The sequence below is a fragment of the Trematomus bernacchii genome, unplaced genomic scaffold, assembly GCF_902827165.1.
Source record: "Trematomus bernacchii unplaced genomic scaffold, fTreBer1.1, whole genome shotgun sequence".
Lineage (NCBI taxonomy): Eukaryota > Metazoa > Chordata > Actinopteri > Perciformes > Nototheniidae > Trematomus > Trematomus bernacchii.
The window spans coordinates 2,227,308-2,243,211 of record NW_022988050.1 but is presented as its reverse complement, the minus strand read 5'-3'; the positions used below and the strand labels follow the sequence as shown (position 1 = coordinate 2,243,211).

General features: G+C 40.3%; 2 protein-coding genes across 2 annotated transcripts; one reads left to right on the top strand and one right to left on the bottom strand.

The window, feature by feature from the left end:
- Positions 1 to 526: 526 nt before the first annotated feature.
- On the top strand, positions 527 to 6,720 carry crym (crystallin, mu). Its single transcript, XM_034118880.1, has 8 exons — positions 527 to 850; positions 1,950 to 2,100; positions 4,224 to 4,286; positions 4,373 to 4,474; positions 4,990 to 5,173; positions 5,268 to 5,389; positions 5,466 to 5,550; positions 6,477 to 6,720. The coding sequence occupies exons 1-8, from the start codon at positions 684 to 686 to the stop codon at positions 6,548 to 6,550; spliced, it is 948 nt and encodes a 315-aa protein (XP_033974771.1). The 5' UTR covers positions 527 to 683; the 3' UTR covers positions 6,551 to 6,720.
- Positions 6,721 to 8,788: 2,068 nt separating this feature from the next.
- LOC117473334 (ras-related C3 botulinum toxin substrate 1) lies at positions 8,789 to 15,619 on the bottom strand. Its single transcript, XM_034118881.1, has 6 exons — positions 15,308 to 15,619; positions 13,239 to 13,310; positions 12,428 to 12,545; positions 11,865 to 11,927; positions 11,192 to 11,351; positions 8,789 to 10,112 (listed from the first exon to the last, which is right to left on the bottom strand). Exons 1-6 carry the CDS (start codon positions 15,340 to 15,342, stop codon positions 9,982 to 9,984), a joined length of 579 nt encoding a protein of 192 aa, XP_033974772.1. The 5' UTR covers positions 15,343 to 15,619; the 3' UTR covers positions 8,789 to 9,981.
- Positions 15,620 to 15,904: the final 285 nt, after the last annotated feature.

Genomic DNA, 15,904 nt, shown 5'->3' with positions numbered 1-15,904 from the left:
TTTTCAAAAAAGCCTCACATTGCTTTACCTGTCTTTTAATCCATTAAAAAAACTCAATGTCACAATAACATGGTTTTATTGTACATAACTGGCAAACCTCATATTTTAATATAACAGATTGTTATGGTGAGGTATTGAACGTGATGAAATATGAACAAAAATGTCACTCAAGCTATGTTGTTCATTATCAATAGAAAAGTTGGCCCTTGAAGATATGGTGTTTAAACTTTTTTTTAAATGATAAAACAAAAATACTAAAAGATACTTTCTACATACACCCACAGCGATAAATATATATCAGTAGCTCTGACTAAATAAAAAATATAGCGAAAGTAGTTACTGAACCTGTTTTTGGAAAATACTTTCACTTTGAATACAAGTAGAGATACTTGAACCAAGTTAAAGAGTTAAATTATTAATCTTATATTTGGGGGAGTGGCTTTGAAAGGAGTCCTGAAGGGACCGGCTGTCTTGCCAATTTTCAATTGAACTACTTCACTGCTGTGCTACTTGCAACACAGGGCTTGGTTTTATGGCTGAACAGCATTCAACATTCAGAAGTCACTGAACTTTAAAAACCTACTAAATCAGAGCTTTACTGCGGCTCTTGAATGCAACACGTAATTTGAGCTTCTAAACTTTGCACCAAACTCACCGCAGTAACTGATCTGAGGAGCTGAAGCATGGCCGGACCTCCTGCTGTGATCTGGGAGCGCGAGGTGGCGGGTCTGCTGCGGTACCAAGAGCTGGTGCCCCGGCTGGAGGAGGCTCTGGGGAAGTTCTCCAGCCGGGACCCCGCAGAGGTGATCCAGCCTGTGCGCACCACCGTGCCGCTGCAGAAACACCACGGGTATGTCTCTATGATGAAGCTTTGATTTGAATATTTAGTTGCATTGTTTACTTGTTTGCTATATAATCTATTGCACGGTCGGTGTAACTCAGGGGTACTCAAACTTTTTTATTAAAGGTCCAGTTGTGAACTTTATACAAGGTCACTGGTCCGGATCAATGCCAGTAAAGCATTTTTTTTTTTTTTTTTTTTTTTTTTTTTTTTTTTTATAATGGGACACAGGGTTCGGTCCGGATTGATTTGCAGTTCGGTCCGGATCCGGACCTTGGTCCGGAGTTTGAGAAGCCCTGGTGTAACTGGTTCAATTAATACACATTGAATCGGCTAGACAAAAGTAATATTTTCTTCTGTCTTTGAGGTTATTAAAAACACCAAAATGATATGTGAAATGTAAACCCTTTATGCAGTAGTGGAAAGTATATTTTTAACTTACTCTAGTATTGTATTTAAGTATTTTAGTGGACATATTTGCACTTTACTTTAATATTTCTGTACTAGTTCAGAGGAAAATGTTGGACTTTTTTAACTCCACTACTTTTAACCCTCATAGTTACTTTGTGCACATTCAAACCACAGTCTATGATTCAAACACATCCATGCTGATGTTATATAATGTATAATACTTTAACTTTTTGTACTTTAAATATATTCTGATGCTTATACTTTACTTCTTTTACTTAAGTAATATTTTTGAAATCAGGACTTTTACTTGTGAGTAGTTTCAGACCACAATATTTGAACTTTTACTCAAGTAAAGAATCTGAGCCCTTCTTTCAAAACTGCATTTAGTTGTCCTTGTTACCTCCTTTATGGCGTTCACACCCAACCATGTTAATTATTGATCTTTCCTGGTAAATAGCTAACGGTTTTTCCTTAACCGCTTTCCAAAAGGAAAGTAATATTTGACATGTAAAGAAAGCCCAATGTATCCTCTTCTCAATCATACTTTCTAGAAAATAGCTTACATTTCCTTTGATTATAAGGCATTATATAATATTTAATTATCACTTCCAAGCGAATTCCTTCCAGTAGTTTGGTTGTCCTACAGGGGAAACATTAAAAACAAGTTGTATTTCTGACAACTCCTTTTCTTTCACAGCTTTATGGGATTGATGCCTACATACATGGAGAATAAGGGAGTCCTGTGCACAAAGTTTGTGTGTTTCTACAAGAGGGAGGACGGTTCAAATTTGCCGTCCACACAGGCCACGGTGGTGCTGCTGGACCCGGAGTACGGGAACGTAAAGGCTGTGAGTAAAACCTTATTAAACACAGGCAGGGGTCCCTTAAAGGTCACCCATAATGCAAATGCTTCCATGTCTTTTATACATCAACATGTGTGTCCCCCCTCTGTGTAAAGAGATTCTGAAAGTTTCAGGAAAAAAGATTCTCTCTCTTTTTGTCCTGATCCATTTATATAAAAACCTGTCTGAAAATGAGCTGATCAGATTTTGGCCACTTTATGATGTCATAACGATTTTTTGGCTTGTGTAACCATTAGCTAATCAGCAACCAAGGTAACCCCCCCAACCTTATCACCTGAATCTCCTCCTAGACCACCATTGTGTTCTTTTTAACCAAATATTTCTCAGAGGGGTGTGAGGAGTGGCTCCTTATTTTCATCTAAAGGCCCGGACACACCAAGCCGATTTCGGCCGTCGATAGATGTCTGGCCGTCGATGAGCGTCCTCTCGCCCCCTTCTCAGATTGGTGTGTCCCGCACCGTCGCGTCTTTTCGGCCGTGCCGACACCTTACGCCGCCGATTCGACATGTTGAATTGGCCGCGGAGCCTGCGGAGGCTGTCGGCAAAATAAATCACTCTGATTGGCTGTTCAGCTTATCGAAACACTATTTTCCTGAATGGGAGTGGAGCAGTACAGTACTTAAATAAATGTACTTTGTTACTGTCCACAATCTGGCTAGAAGTGTTTTAATGTTGTAGCTGTTCAAGATGGTCATTTTAAAATGTTTAAAAAATATACTGTCGGCTAGTTAAACCAATAATAATGCTACGGCTGCAACTGACAGTTATGTTGGCACATTTTAATTTTTTCTTAACGTTGTGTGATTAAAAGAATAAATACAAATAGCAGGATAGGCACACATATTTGCTATATCTTGCCCCACTGAAAAGGCACTGCACCGATACGGTTAAAATATTGGCATAGTTCATCCCTGTGCTGCTTGGCTCGAGCTGTAGCATGTAGCTATTTGTTGTTTGTATAGAGAGGCGAAGTCCCTCCCTTTCCGGTGGACCTCCATGGGACCTTATTTCGGAAAGATTATGTATTGAAGTCAATGGCGAGAGAAAGATGATCTTTCGATCCCGTTTGAATTGTGCCACAAATTACACATATGATGTTTGTCAATTTAAAAGATAATTTTACAAGTAAAAAAAATAAAAATGTGTCGTAAAACTGTGAAGTAACACTTTTTTTTGTGTGAACCGCTCAATGACCTACATCTCCCGTCTCGCACCACACACCAAGACGGCCGTCACGTTGGCACATTTCACTTCTTTCTTTCAGAATGAGGCGAAAAGTATTAAAAGAGGTGAAAATCACTACAAGTCTGGGCATGTTGAGAGCTGTACATACACACAAGGGGAGTTAGTCGGTTCATAAGAGCCAGCATGCGGGACCGGGATTCTGGGATTTGTAGTCTTTCTAGTTGCGTATTTTTCATAGTCTTATATTTCAACAGTTTTACGACAAACTGTGACTTTTTTGACATGGAAATTATTTTTTAAGATTGACAAACATCATGTGTAATTCGTGGCACAATTCAAACGGGATCGAAAGATAATCTTTCTCTCCCCATTGACTTCAATACATAATTTTTCCGAAATAAGGTCCCATGGGTCAGAAGTAGAGCGGCGGGACTTCGCCTCTCTATATATCACGCAGTCTGTCTTCTGGTTACCTCTTTTGAATGACGAATACACAGTACCGCTGCCTGCTGGTAAGGAGAGTTATTGCCACTCACGAATGCGCAGTTCGTACGTGCTACTTGGCCGTCGGCTGAAGTCTTTGCGGTGTGTGCCAGTGCGACTGTTTGGCCCAGACGCAGGAGACGTGAGGCGACACAACAGTCGTGTTCCATCGGGACGTGTTCTTTGGTGTCAGTTTGGTGTGTAGGGGCCTTAAAGTAACAGACAGAGAATCAGCACTTTTGAAACAGGGCTGAAACAGAGGGGATTCTGGGATGCTACAATGCACTGTTTGGTATTTCGAGCCAAACACTTCAGAGACCGGTTTGTATATATCTGAGACCTATAATATATTGATGAAAAACAGTATAATAGGGGACCTTTAAAGAGACAGCAAAAGGCAAAGCTTTTCACTCAAACACAGTCACGTTTCCACCCTGCAGGTTATGGATGGAGAGCTGATCACAAGGATGAGGACAGCTGCAGTGTCAGCCATCTCTGCTAAGGTAGCTCCAATTTTTACGAGCATCGATTCAAACTTGTTCTCTAATTTACACTCTTGTTTTAACTTAGACATGCTTTTGTTACGCAGCTGCTGATGTGTCCTGAGGCAGAGGTGTTGGCCATCTTGGGGACTGGCGCTCAGGCCTTGAGTCATTACAACGTCTTCACAGAAATGTTCTCATTTAAAGAGGTACGGTTACAACAATATATTTAAAAAGTCAGCCTGAACACAAGTATCAGTTGAGGGCAATTTAATATATGCATGATAAAAGAAGTGGGGTATTATGTCTGTGATTTAAAGAGGCCCTATTATGCTTTTTGGGGGTTTTCCCTTTCCTTTAGAGTGTTATATAGGTTTTTGTGCATGTAAATGGTCTGCAAAGACTACATTCCCAAAGTTCCCACTAGAGGAAATTTCTCTTTCAGAGTTAGATGAGAAGATTGACATTTATAATAACTTATAAAACTCTTATAATATATCTATGGTAAACAGAAAGCTAATGTCAATAGCTGCTTAGCTTAGCATAGCATAAAGACTGGAAACTAAGCAAAACAAAACAGTTAACAAAATCTAGCAGCTCTAAGGCTAATACAATGTAATATCATTGAATTCATCTGTATAAGTGTAAAACAACAGGTTGTATTGTTTCGGGGAGTTATTTGCCAGACTATTTGTTGCATTGACTTCCTGCATCCTCCCCACAGGTGCGTGTTTGGAGCTGCACAGGTCAGGGCTCGGAGAGGTTTTGCCGCTCAGTCAGCGGTCCGGTGACGGTGTGTGTCTCAGCTGAGGAGGCGGTGAGGGGCGCAGACGTCATAGTGACGGTAACCAGGTGTACAGAGCCGGTGCTGTTTGGGCAGTGGGTCAAACCAGGAGCCCATGTGGCAGGTGAGAAAACGTACTTAACACACACACTAAAAAAAAGGAAGACAAGGTGAGATTTCACACTTTTCTCTAACGGTTCTGGTTTCTTTCTGATTAGCGGTCGGAGCCTGCAGGCCGAACTGGAGGGAGCTGGACGACGTGTTGATGAAGGAGGCCGTGGTGTACGCTGACAGCAGGGAGGGGGCGCTGACTGAGTCCGGGGACGTCATCCTCTCCGGGGTCAGTCTGCATTGTGCTCTTACTGTCTCACATAACTGGCTTTTTGCAGAATTTGTTTTAATATTATTTGTTTTAGGCCGAGGTGTTTGCAGAGCTCGGAGATGTTATCAATGGGACCAAACCAGCCCTCAGAGAGAAGACAACCGTGTTCAAATCCCTCGGTAAGCCTTACTTGATTGTATATATATTTTGAAAAAGCTCAGGTTTGCAGAAATTGCCTACGTGACCTGGGAAGCAAGTCCTTCCCATAGCAGTTGACTGACAGCCTGGTCCTTAAGGAGTAACAAAAACATTAGAGCATCAGAAAAAGCAAAGAGATAAATAAATTACTTTACATAGAAATAGATGAAAGAAAATAGGGAATATAGAGAGTAATTTAAAAGAAATAAATACATTTTGATGAATTGTATATAAATACATATACACAGGAATATGTGCTTTTAATAATTATTTAATAATTTGTAATAGTTCTCTATATTGATATACTTTAAACTATATACTATACTTACATTTTATTTATTCATACTATATTTCAGCATTTACTGACATATCTATTATTTAATTTACTCCTCTTAAAGGTGGGGTAGGTCATTTTGGAGAAACCAGCTCGAGTGCGCTAGAATTTGAAAATACACAGCCGGAAAAAATCTGCCACTTCCTTACAGAGCCCCTCCTCCAACACACACGAACGCGCACATGACCAATGAGGGCACGAGATAAGTTTGTGCACAGATGGAAGGCTGACAGGCAGGTAGGCCATCCAGTTATTTTAGCCGGGCCGGCTAAAATGATTGGTCGTGCTTTTTACAGCGCTACGGCTTCCACAGATGATATTTTTTTATGGATTTTTTGTCAAAGCACTTAAGATATTCATTGCTATCGGGATGTTAAGAGCATTCCATGGAATATAACAAAAAGTGTATCTCGAACCGGTTTCTCAAACTTACAACATGTATTTTTGTAATATTTTACATATTTATTCTTTGTAATGGCTTTTATATGACTCCATGTTATGGCTAGTCCCTAGAGAGTGAAGTACTTACATTTCCCAACTTAATACATTAAACCTTTCTTTTTGGAATAACAGGAATGGGAGTGGAAGATGCAGTGTCCGCTCAGCTGGTGTTCGACCAATGGGAAGCCAAATCCTGCAAATCATGAAGTGGCCATCTATTTCAATCCTGACCTGTTTTAACCTTCTCTGAACTCTGGGACATTTCTGACATTTTATAGAATAAATCAGCAGTTTTTCAACCTTTGTCCCTTAAGACATGTCTGTAAATATGTGATTCCACTGTCAGCTGTAATGACTAAAATAAATATTCTGTTTACCCTCACTCATCATCTCTGCCATTGTGATCCTTATTTAAAGGGCACCTATCCTGCTATTTTTAGGCAATAGCATAGGTCTCAGATATATAAAAATATATAAAAAACATGTCTATGACGTGTTTTGCTCAAAATACCAAACAGATCACCCATTCTAGCCATGCCTCATATCCCTCTATTTCACTTCCTGTTTCAAAAGTGCTGATTTGGGGTATAAAGCTTTAATAAAAAAGGAGGGGGCTGAGCTCATGCGGGACCCGGCAGCTGTCTAAACTAGACTAAAATATCAAGGATTCTTTCTGAAACAGTATGGAGCTCAAAGGCTTTCTCTCTTGCCGGTTATACCACAAGGTGAGTTCCTTTTTATTTCCTGCTTCTTCACACACATGCTCTCCAGTACAGGTTAGCTCTGAGTGTTAGCGATGCTAATGTAAACATGCGTCGACCATATTACGTCCAAAACAGTCGGGCATTGTTTCTGATAGCAACGTTTCTGATAGGGCCGTGGGTGTAAAGCCAGCCTACATTTCCAATATTACGTCATATCGAACGCAAATCTGGATCAGCTCCGTTGTACCCGCGTTTTTAGAGATTTGGGTACGGAGGAAAAGAGAGGGTTTAATTTTCTGACGCTGCGTGAGTTCCCCGACACACCGGGGACACATAGTTATATATAAAAGACATCAAAAAGTGCATTTTGCATGATAGGTCCCCTTTAATGTATTCACGGTCATATTTCCTCACCACATGCTTTTTAACTTGAAATAGGACCGGGTTCTTCCATATATGTTCGTCTATAACATTCATTCAAGTCATTAAAATTATGATTTGGTTTACCCAAAAACTAGTGCATTTAGTATCAATGCATGAAGTAACAGTAACATGTTTGTTTCTACCTGACATGGGAATATTTGTACCTAAAAATATGAATTTTATTTTTTATGAGAGTGAATTATATTTAGATATTTAAAAATAACTAGCCTGTGTATTACACAACATTTTTATTTAAATCTAAATTTGGCAGTACATTCACGACCCACTAGACCAGGGGTCGGCAACCCCTGGCACGCGTGCCACCAATGGCACGCAGCACCGTAACCAGTGGCACACTAGGAATAAGTGGAATAAGTGTACAAAATATTTATTTTATTTTCGGATCCTGAACGAGACCGCCGCCAGAGCGCGTCTCCCCGTTACCTGCAGAAGGAAGCCATGCACGCAACGCAGCCCCACTCTCTTTAACTCCAGGCGACTTTCTGCCGCTTTCCTCCGTAATGCAGTGCTGATAGTTTCACCACAGAGGAAAGCACTTCACAAATTGCATTACCCATAAGGAGCTGTAAAAATGCCCCAGTTTTTGCGTGGCGATCGATATCGGCCGATACTCACTCTCTGCCGATCGATCGGTGCTCTCTAAAAAGGCCGATCGCGAGGCGTAACATACATGAAACTTTTCTCTGTGCGCGGCAAAACAAGCTCGCAAAAAAATCGCTTCACCAGTCTGGCAGTATTTTAAGGTGTCCGAAAATGACAATAAAATAGCGGTTTGCAACGTGTGTGAAGCAGAAATCCTGCAGCTCCACCCGCTGTGACGGACCGGTGAGCGGAGCAAAACACACAAGAGTTAGACCTAACACACTTAGCTATTTTATCTACCTTTGGAACTAGTTATACATATATTTATTCTTCACTGTCACTCATTACTGGATCAGTGAGCTGCATGAGATACTGACAGGCTGTCAGGAGAGAGAGAGAGCGAGAGAGAGGGGGAGAGAGAGCGCTTCCGCTCATTTCTCCCGTGTTATTATCCAAAGTTAATGTAAACTTGAATAATGTACTTCATTTGAATGTAACAATTATGTTGGTTGTTGTTTGTGGAAGCGCCAGTGAATGAGCCCCATTAACTGAGTTTTAAACATCACTTTTCACTTAGAATGGCACTTCATATCAAAAAGGTTGCCGACCCCTGCACTAGACTAAATAAAGAAAAAAAGCTCATCTCTTGCAGTCTTATTTATATTATTTCCCTGCACCATGATGCGTTTGAACAGAAATAACAAATCAAACAGATAATTTTAAATGAATTTATTTGCTTACAAAAAAAAAATCTGCATATTACTATGTGAAAATTAAAACATATTAAGTGAGAAAGTAAATCCACGTGTCCACTGCGCACTGAAAATGAGATTTCCAGCGGCTCCCCAGAGCACCCATGCAATTTGATCATTGCTCGTTTAAAAATAAAATGCATTTGCTTCGAAGCTACTGCTCATATTGTACAACAAGAGACATCCGTTACAACCTTGAGTGCACTGGCTCGTAGACTTCATGAAACACAGTAGTAGATGTGGTCAAAATCAACAAGAACTTAGTGAGAGTTTTATAATTAGATAGATTGAGGATGAAACGGCACAACAACACTGGCAGCGCTGCACCCTCACAGGCCCGACAGTTAGAAAATACTGCGTGTGTTCACATTCACCTGTTAGACGTCTAGCAGAGACTGCGTTTTAAATGCTTGTTACTTGTACAGAGAAATTAGTACTTAGTTTAGCACCTGCTACAACAAAGGTTATATGTCATTTAAGGATTTAACCGTGACTGCATGATGGTACCTTGAACAGGTTAGAAACTAAGTTAATAAGGAAGAGATATTTAGTGTCCAAGGAGCGACTACAAAGTGATGACCGTTGACAGCTGAGTTTTGGCAACATCTCAGTTTAGTCAGATGAAACATGTAAACAAACTGTCCAACAACCGCAGCTGAAAAGAAACTGACGATGGAAATTAGAGCTACTGAAACACATTTCTTGCTAAAAGTAAAATGTCATCAAGGCAGCAGGAATCTTGTAGTGTGTAGGGGAAAGAGTGCAATGCAGGACCCCCTTCTCTTAAGAGTTACATCTTCAGTTAATTCATGATAAAATCACATTCAAGTAGTGTTTCTTCACAACGTAGGAGACGGATGATGTGAAATGTTAAATCACCCTCTCCCTCACATTCCCCAAGGCCTAACAAAGTCACTTCATTCCTGTCGATCTGAAAGGACGATACAGATTAAAGCAAACAGAAACCAGATCTGAGAGAAAAACCTTCAGCGCTGCTTAAATCTGTGAAGTCCTTTTAGATGGAGATCTGATCTACCAGAGCTTCTATGTAAGCAAGGACACGGGGTGAATAGATATGTGGGGAACCCAGCCATCCTCTCCTAGGTAGGCGGGTTCTGACTGCAACTGTGTTATTCTACTCCCTGTGTTTCTCCCTTACAATATTCTGCACTTCCTCCTCCTCTTCTTGACGGGCGGGGGGCACAGCACCGCCCTGATGGCTTCGTCAAACACCGTCTTCAGGCCGCGCTGCGTCAGAGCGGAGCACTCCAGATACTTCACTGAACCTGGAGGGCGGAGGGGAGGAAAGCAAAAAGGCAGAGGGACAAGTCAGCAAATCAGTTTGTTTTTGTTTGCATGGCATGATACAACCTATTACATATATGCTTATTTTAACAATTGAGCAAGTGGCAAATGTCTTATATCACATTTGATGATGTTGTACAAGTATACCTTAGTACACTGTAAATCCTATTTTTCTGAGGGGGCATGAGTTTTTTCTAGAACAATGTCTGGCCTAACCCTAATTCCATATAATTGGTATCAGGAAATGGATTTAAAATGACCATAATGAGTAAACAAAATATTCAGAGAACAGCATGATTTTGCCATTTTATAATATGTTTCTTAATGCTCTTAGACCCCATTTACACGCAAACGTATACGAAACGCAAACGAACCGAATACGATATCAAAAAAGTCTTCCATTCCCACGAGACCACTCGAAAGCGCTGGAGACGCTATAGTACATATGCCGGGCCTGTAAGTGGCGCTGTACTTCCGCCACAAAATACACCAAAAGCAGCGAAGAAGACCCCCGAGCATGGTTGCCATGGTTGCCCTTCTGTTGTTCATGTAGTTCTTCATGTCTACTTGTTGCTGATGGTTGTGGTAGAGGAGCTGTAGATTTTGCACTAACATCTGTAGCATGGTCAGTAGCTACTGTCAGTAGCATGGTCAGTAGCTACTGACAGTAGCTACTGACCATGCTACAGCAGTGAGCAGCAGAGGTGGGGAGAGGCGGGGCTATGGCTTCATCGTTATCAGGAAATGATCGTATAGGACGTACACACTGAGCCCTTTGGCCCCCAGAGCGTTACGTTTGCAGATCTATCCACCTTGGGACCCGTTATCGTTTGCAGACTCCGTTTCCGTGTTTCCGTTACGGCCTCGTGTGAACGAACGGGCTATACGAAAGATACAACCATTTGCGTTCTCGTGTAAACAGCACCTTAATGTCTTTCATTTTTGTAAAGCACTTTGAATTGCATTGTGTTGAAAGGTGCTATATAAATAAACTTGCCTTGCCTTGCATTCAACCATTTCTCAAAGGATCTGAGGATTAATTTGTGGTGTTTCAACTCACTTATTTCTTTAGCCATGGCCAGGCCCTGAGGGTAGGTGATGGGGCTGAGCTTCTTCTCCTTCAGTTTCTCAATCGTGTCCTTGTCGTCTCTCAGATCCAGCTTGGTGCCCACCAGGATGATGGGCGTGTTGGGACAGTGGTGTCTCACCTCAGGGTACCACTGAGGGGGAGAGGGGGGACAGTCAGCGGTCGCAGGATGCAGTGTGGAATATTGAATATATTCAAAAAGGGTCATGGGTTATTTATTTATGACCGACACAGACAGTCTGTTTCTGCCTTTAAATGTGTACTTAATGGCTGAATATTTACATTAATCGCAACATGTTGAATGTCTTTTGCATAAAAGTATGCATATTGTCATTAAATCTGTAATTTTATATATTTTAAAATAAGGTTTTGTGAGTTATTTTGTATTTACATAAGAAAAAAGTAAATGTTTCAGTTAAGATTGTTGATTTGATTCAAAAATACCTATGATATCAAAACAAGCCCAGTCACTGTTACATTAATAGGTGTGTCAAAAACTGTTATTGTCTAATGGCTAGAATCCAAGATACAGCTGTCTTATTCCTCTACCAAAATGTAATGTAATTATGAAAAGTTATGAAAACTTAAAATTAACATTATTGGCCGATTTTATAAACTACAGGGATATAGAGCAGGTTTTTCTCACCTTGGCACGGACGTTTTCAAAGGAGGCCGGACTGACTAGTGAAAAGCAAATCAGGAACACATCCTGAGGAGGAAAAGGACAAACATCAAGTCACCATTAACACATTTTATAGCCACTGTGTAAGTGTTTAAGTTACTACTGGGACAAGAATACCTACATCTTTGACACTATGATGCTAAAGATAGCACACAACATTGACTTAATAGACCCCAAATGCTAAGACATGAGGGTTCACAGAACTAGACACTGTTGGTTAGATCCACACTGACTCTCGCTCTCAGCTCCTTGTAAGTCTCTGGCATAGAGGCCAGTTTGTTGTCGTGACAAAGAGCGCAAACAAGAGCTGCCTTTCACTTCCTGCAGACAGTGTATAGGTACTATGGATACGAGGCTCTACTCTGCTGAGTGTCTGAAGCATTTAAAGCCAGTGAATGACTCTAAATCAATGGTGGCAAAGTGAGAACAGTGTTCATGCTAACATTGTCTGGCTGATACTGGTCAGTGCACGGCAGCGGTCTGAGACGATGCTGTTGTTAGTGAAGTGTATGGATGTGTGTACGTACTGTCTGAGGGTAGGACAGAGGCCTCAGCCTGTCGTAGTCCTCCTGTCCCGCTGTATCCCACAAGCCCAGGTTCACCGGTTTGCCATCCACCATCACATTGGCAGAGTAGTTGTCAAAGCTGTAGGAGGGGGGGGGAGAGGATAAGCTATGAAAAATGTAGTTTAATGCATTTCAACAATTTTTCCTAAAGGATAGGGCTAGGCGATTATTCAATATGATAATTGTTTGTCTTTTAATGGAATCATATTGTGGTGAAGTAAAGTTTAAATTCATAAAAATATATACAACACAGAGCACATACTAACTCAAAGCTGTTCAATAATTTGAGAGAACATCAATTGAAGATTGCTGGGTGTTTTTCAGCCTTCATATTACCATTCAGTTCAATGGTCAAACTATAGTCCTAATCTGTGTGGCTGCATGGTATCATAGTCCAGTGTATAGCTGGACATATATATACTTTCTTTCTCAAAATGTTTACTTGAAACATCTTGCAAAATCTTGCTTCCTCAAGTTAATATTTGGCACAGTAGTATGGAAAAAAAGCTTTACCATTAATTATTTTGTACTATATGTTTATATAATCACCCAAAAACTTGCTATATATCAGGATATAGATCACTATCAAGATGTGAAATAACATAATAGGATAGAAGATTTCGGGTTGCCTAGCCCTTCTAACATTACCTAATATATACAATATGGTGAAGAAGAAATAAAGCTCAAAGACAGAACTGATTGCTGACCATCTTATCACAGCTGTTCATGAGAGGTGTGTGTGCGTGTGCGTGTGCGTGTGTGTGTTACTTACACTGTTGGGATGTACTCTCCAGGGAAGGCATTGGTAGTGTAGCTGATGAGAAGGCATGTTTTCCCCACAGCCCTGAGATTAGAAAAGATCAAAAGAGACAATACAAAGATGAGAACTAAAACATGCATTTTTACAGTATATTCTTAAGTGGAATTTAGGCAAACGCAAGTCAGTTTCTTAGTATGTGTATGCATATTGTATGTTTAACCTGTCTTGCCTGACAGGTTAAAAAGTCAGGGAGGTTTAACCTGTGTTGCCCCACTTGAGTGCAGTTTCTCCCCATTTTTTTATTCATGTGCAATATCAATATTTGTGCAAAACTATCATCATACGTGGAAACAATTATTTGTTGTAATTGTAGTACTTCCTCCTGTTGTTGCACTGTCCATTCGCTGCAGAAATTACCCTGGTAATTTCCTGGTTGTGGGACTCATAAAAGGTAATCTTATTTTATGCCTACACTTCAGATTACATCATCAGTGTATACATCAAAGGCTGCTTTAAAGCTGGTGGTGGACTTTATTGTAGTTGTGTTGACCAAAACAATATAATAAGTTGGAAAAACAAGTTGTTCCAAGGCCTTAAGTGACTTTGGTTAAGGACAAACGTACAAAGTGTGTGAAATGTCTCAATAGTGAAAAATGCAATTATTTGTATACAATGTTGAAAAGTAACTTAGTACAATACTTAAGAACAATTTTGAGATTCTTGTACTTGGATATTTTTATTTCATGCTACCTCATTATTCTACTCTAATTTGGAAGCAAATACTGTACATTTTACTTTACCCCGCATTTATGATTGAAACAGCTTCAGTTGAGAGTGGCAGGTTCATTTTATTAATGTGACAACTAATGATTTATGATGTACTATTATGGACTAAGATACCTGTAAGTATAACAAGTCATTAAAAGGTAGCTCCACCTTTGTTACCAGCAGCTAATTAAAAATGAAGTAATGGATTACTGATTACCATCCAGTGATATCATATATAATATTGCGAAAGCGGCCATTCTGCATAGGGATAGTAAAGTGCATTTACTCAAGTACTGTAACAGTACATTTGAGAGACTAGTACTTTACTTGACAATTTACTTCACTAGATTTATTTAATAGTAATACCTTTAGTTACTTTTGCAGACTTTAGTTACACTTTGATTAACATTCACAAGCTGCAGTATACAACTTAATTCAAGTTAGCTGTACCTTTAACATCTATTAATCAAAACCCATAATACATATTCATCTAAATTACAGCCAATCTGCATGATGAGTACTTTAACTTTTGGTGCTTTAGGTATATTTTGATGCCAATACTTTTGTACTTTGCAGGACTTTTACTTGTAAAAGAGTATTCCTACACTCTGGTACTTCTACTTTGACTTATATACACGATCCGAGTGCTTCTTCCACCACTGCTTCTTCATGGGTCGGGTTATAAAGCAGCTCAGTTAGCTGTCGACATGGCGGCCTGCGTCATGTCTAATAAATGACATGCTGTGACCCATCTAGTCACACCTAACCGGAGCATGTAGATAAATCTGTCTGACCCAGCTGGGCTGCAGAGCAGGCACAACAACAGCTGTCGCTCAACTTAGCATGTTATCTGGAGCTTCATAGCGGGTAGACAACTGTATGAAAAGGGGGTCAAAGACAGCAAACTATGTTATAAACACGAGTCCATTTTGGGCGTTTTGTGGGTTAAAATAAGGTTGAAAGGGTGGTTTTACGTCACGTTTCCTATGCCTTAGCATGTTATCTGGAGCTTCATAGCAGTTAGACAAGTAAGTGTATGAAAAGGGGGTCAACGACAACAAACAATGTTAGCTGTTGAACCGCTTTCTTATAAGCCAGTTTTGGGCGTTTTCTGGGTTAAAATAAGGTTACAAATATGTTTTTTACGTCACCGTACTCCACTATCTTTGCGTGTTTTCTGGAGCATGTTAGCCGTTAGACAACTTTTGGTAACCGGGTCAGCAAAAACTAACTATTTTAGCTTTTAACCGCTTTAATATGAGTTTAATTAGGATAGTTTAACTGTTTAAGGTTACAAATATAGTTAGACTTACCCGTCCCCCACCACCACACACTTAATGGCCTGCATTGGTCGCCTCTCTCGCTAGCAACCCAGCCAACGGTAGGTGGTTTCAGTTAGCTTATCAGAGGCTAACGGCGGCTAAAATAAAACCAGCCGGTGTCGCTTGGCAACGTAACCAAAGTGCCTTCGACTGCGCTCCAAAAGTTAATATAATGTCGTCGTTTAAGAAAGTTATCCAGATTGTGTGTCTTTCTCAGCAACACCCGGTGAAACTCCAAAGTTGTAATCCGAACAGGCAACACCCAGAAAAGAAAAAACTCAGGAGGCAAGATAGGGAGAAAAAAACGCCCACAGATGAGAGCTGGAGCTCGGAGATCACGGTCACATCCGGTGAAAGCAGGCCGGAGAAACACTGCCATCTACCGGTGACTACAGGAAACACACCAGGTGACAAGGCAACTCAGGTAGATCGAAAAGTTGTTTTTTCGATATCATGACATTATTGTGCAAACTAAGTAAATATTTAGAGCTATTTTTTTTGTTTACATTATTTTGCCAACTAAGTCATTATTTTGAGATACTAAGTCATCTTTCTGTGATACTAAGGGTACATACAAATACTAAATGT

Excerpts from the sequence above, each read along its gene's own strand:
- crym (XM_034118880.1), top strand. The coding sequence starts at position 684 with ATGGCCGGACCTCCTGCTGTGATCTGGGAGCGCGAGGTGGCGGGTCTG. Across the intron at positions 2,101-4,223 it reads AGTACGGGAACGTAAAGGCT|GTTATGGATGGAGAGCTGAT; the intron begins GTGAGTAAAACC and ends TCCACCCTGCAG. Across the intron at positions 4,287-4,372 it reads TGTCAGCCATCTCTGCTAAG|CTGCTGATGTGTCCTGAGGC; the intron begins GTAGCTCCAATT and ends TTTGTTACGCAG.
- LOC117473334 (XM_034118881.1), bottom strand. The coding sequence starts at position 15,342 with ATGCAGGCCATTAAGTGTGTGGTGGTGGGGGACGG. Across the intron at positions 13,311-15,307 it reads TGTGTGGTGGTGGGGGACGG|GGCTGTGGGGAAAACATGCC; the intron begins GTAAGTCTAACT and ends TTCTAATCTCAG. Across the intron at positions 11,928-12,427 it reads CTCTGTCCTACCCTCAGACA|GATGTGTTCCTGATTTGCTT; the intron begins GTACGTACACAC and ends TTTCCTCCTCAG.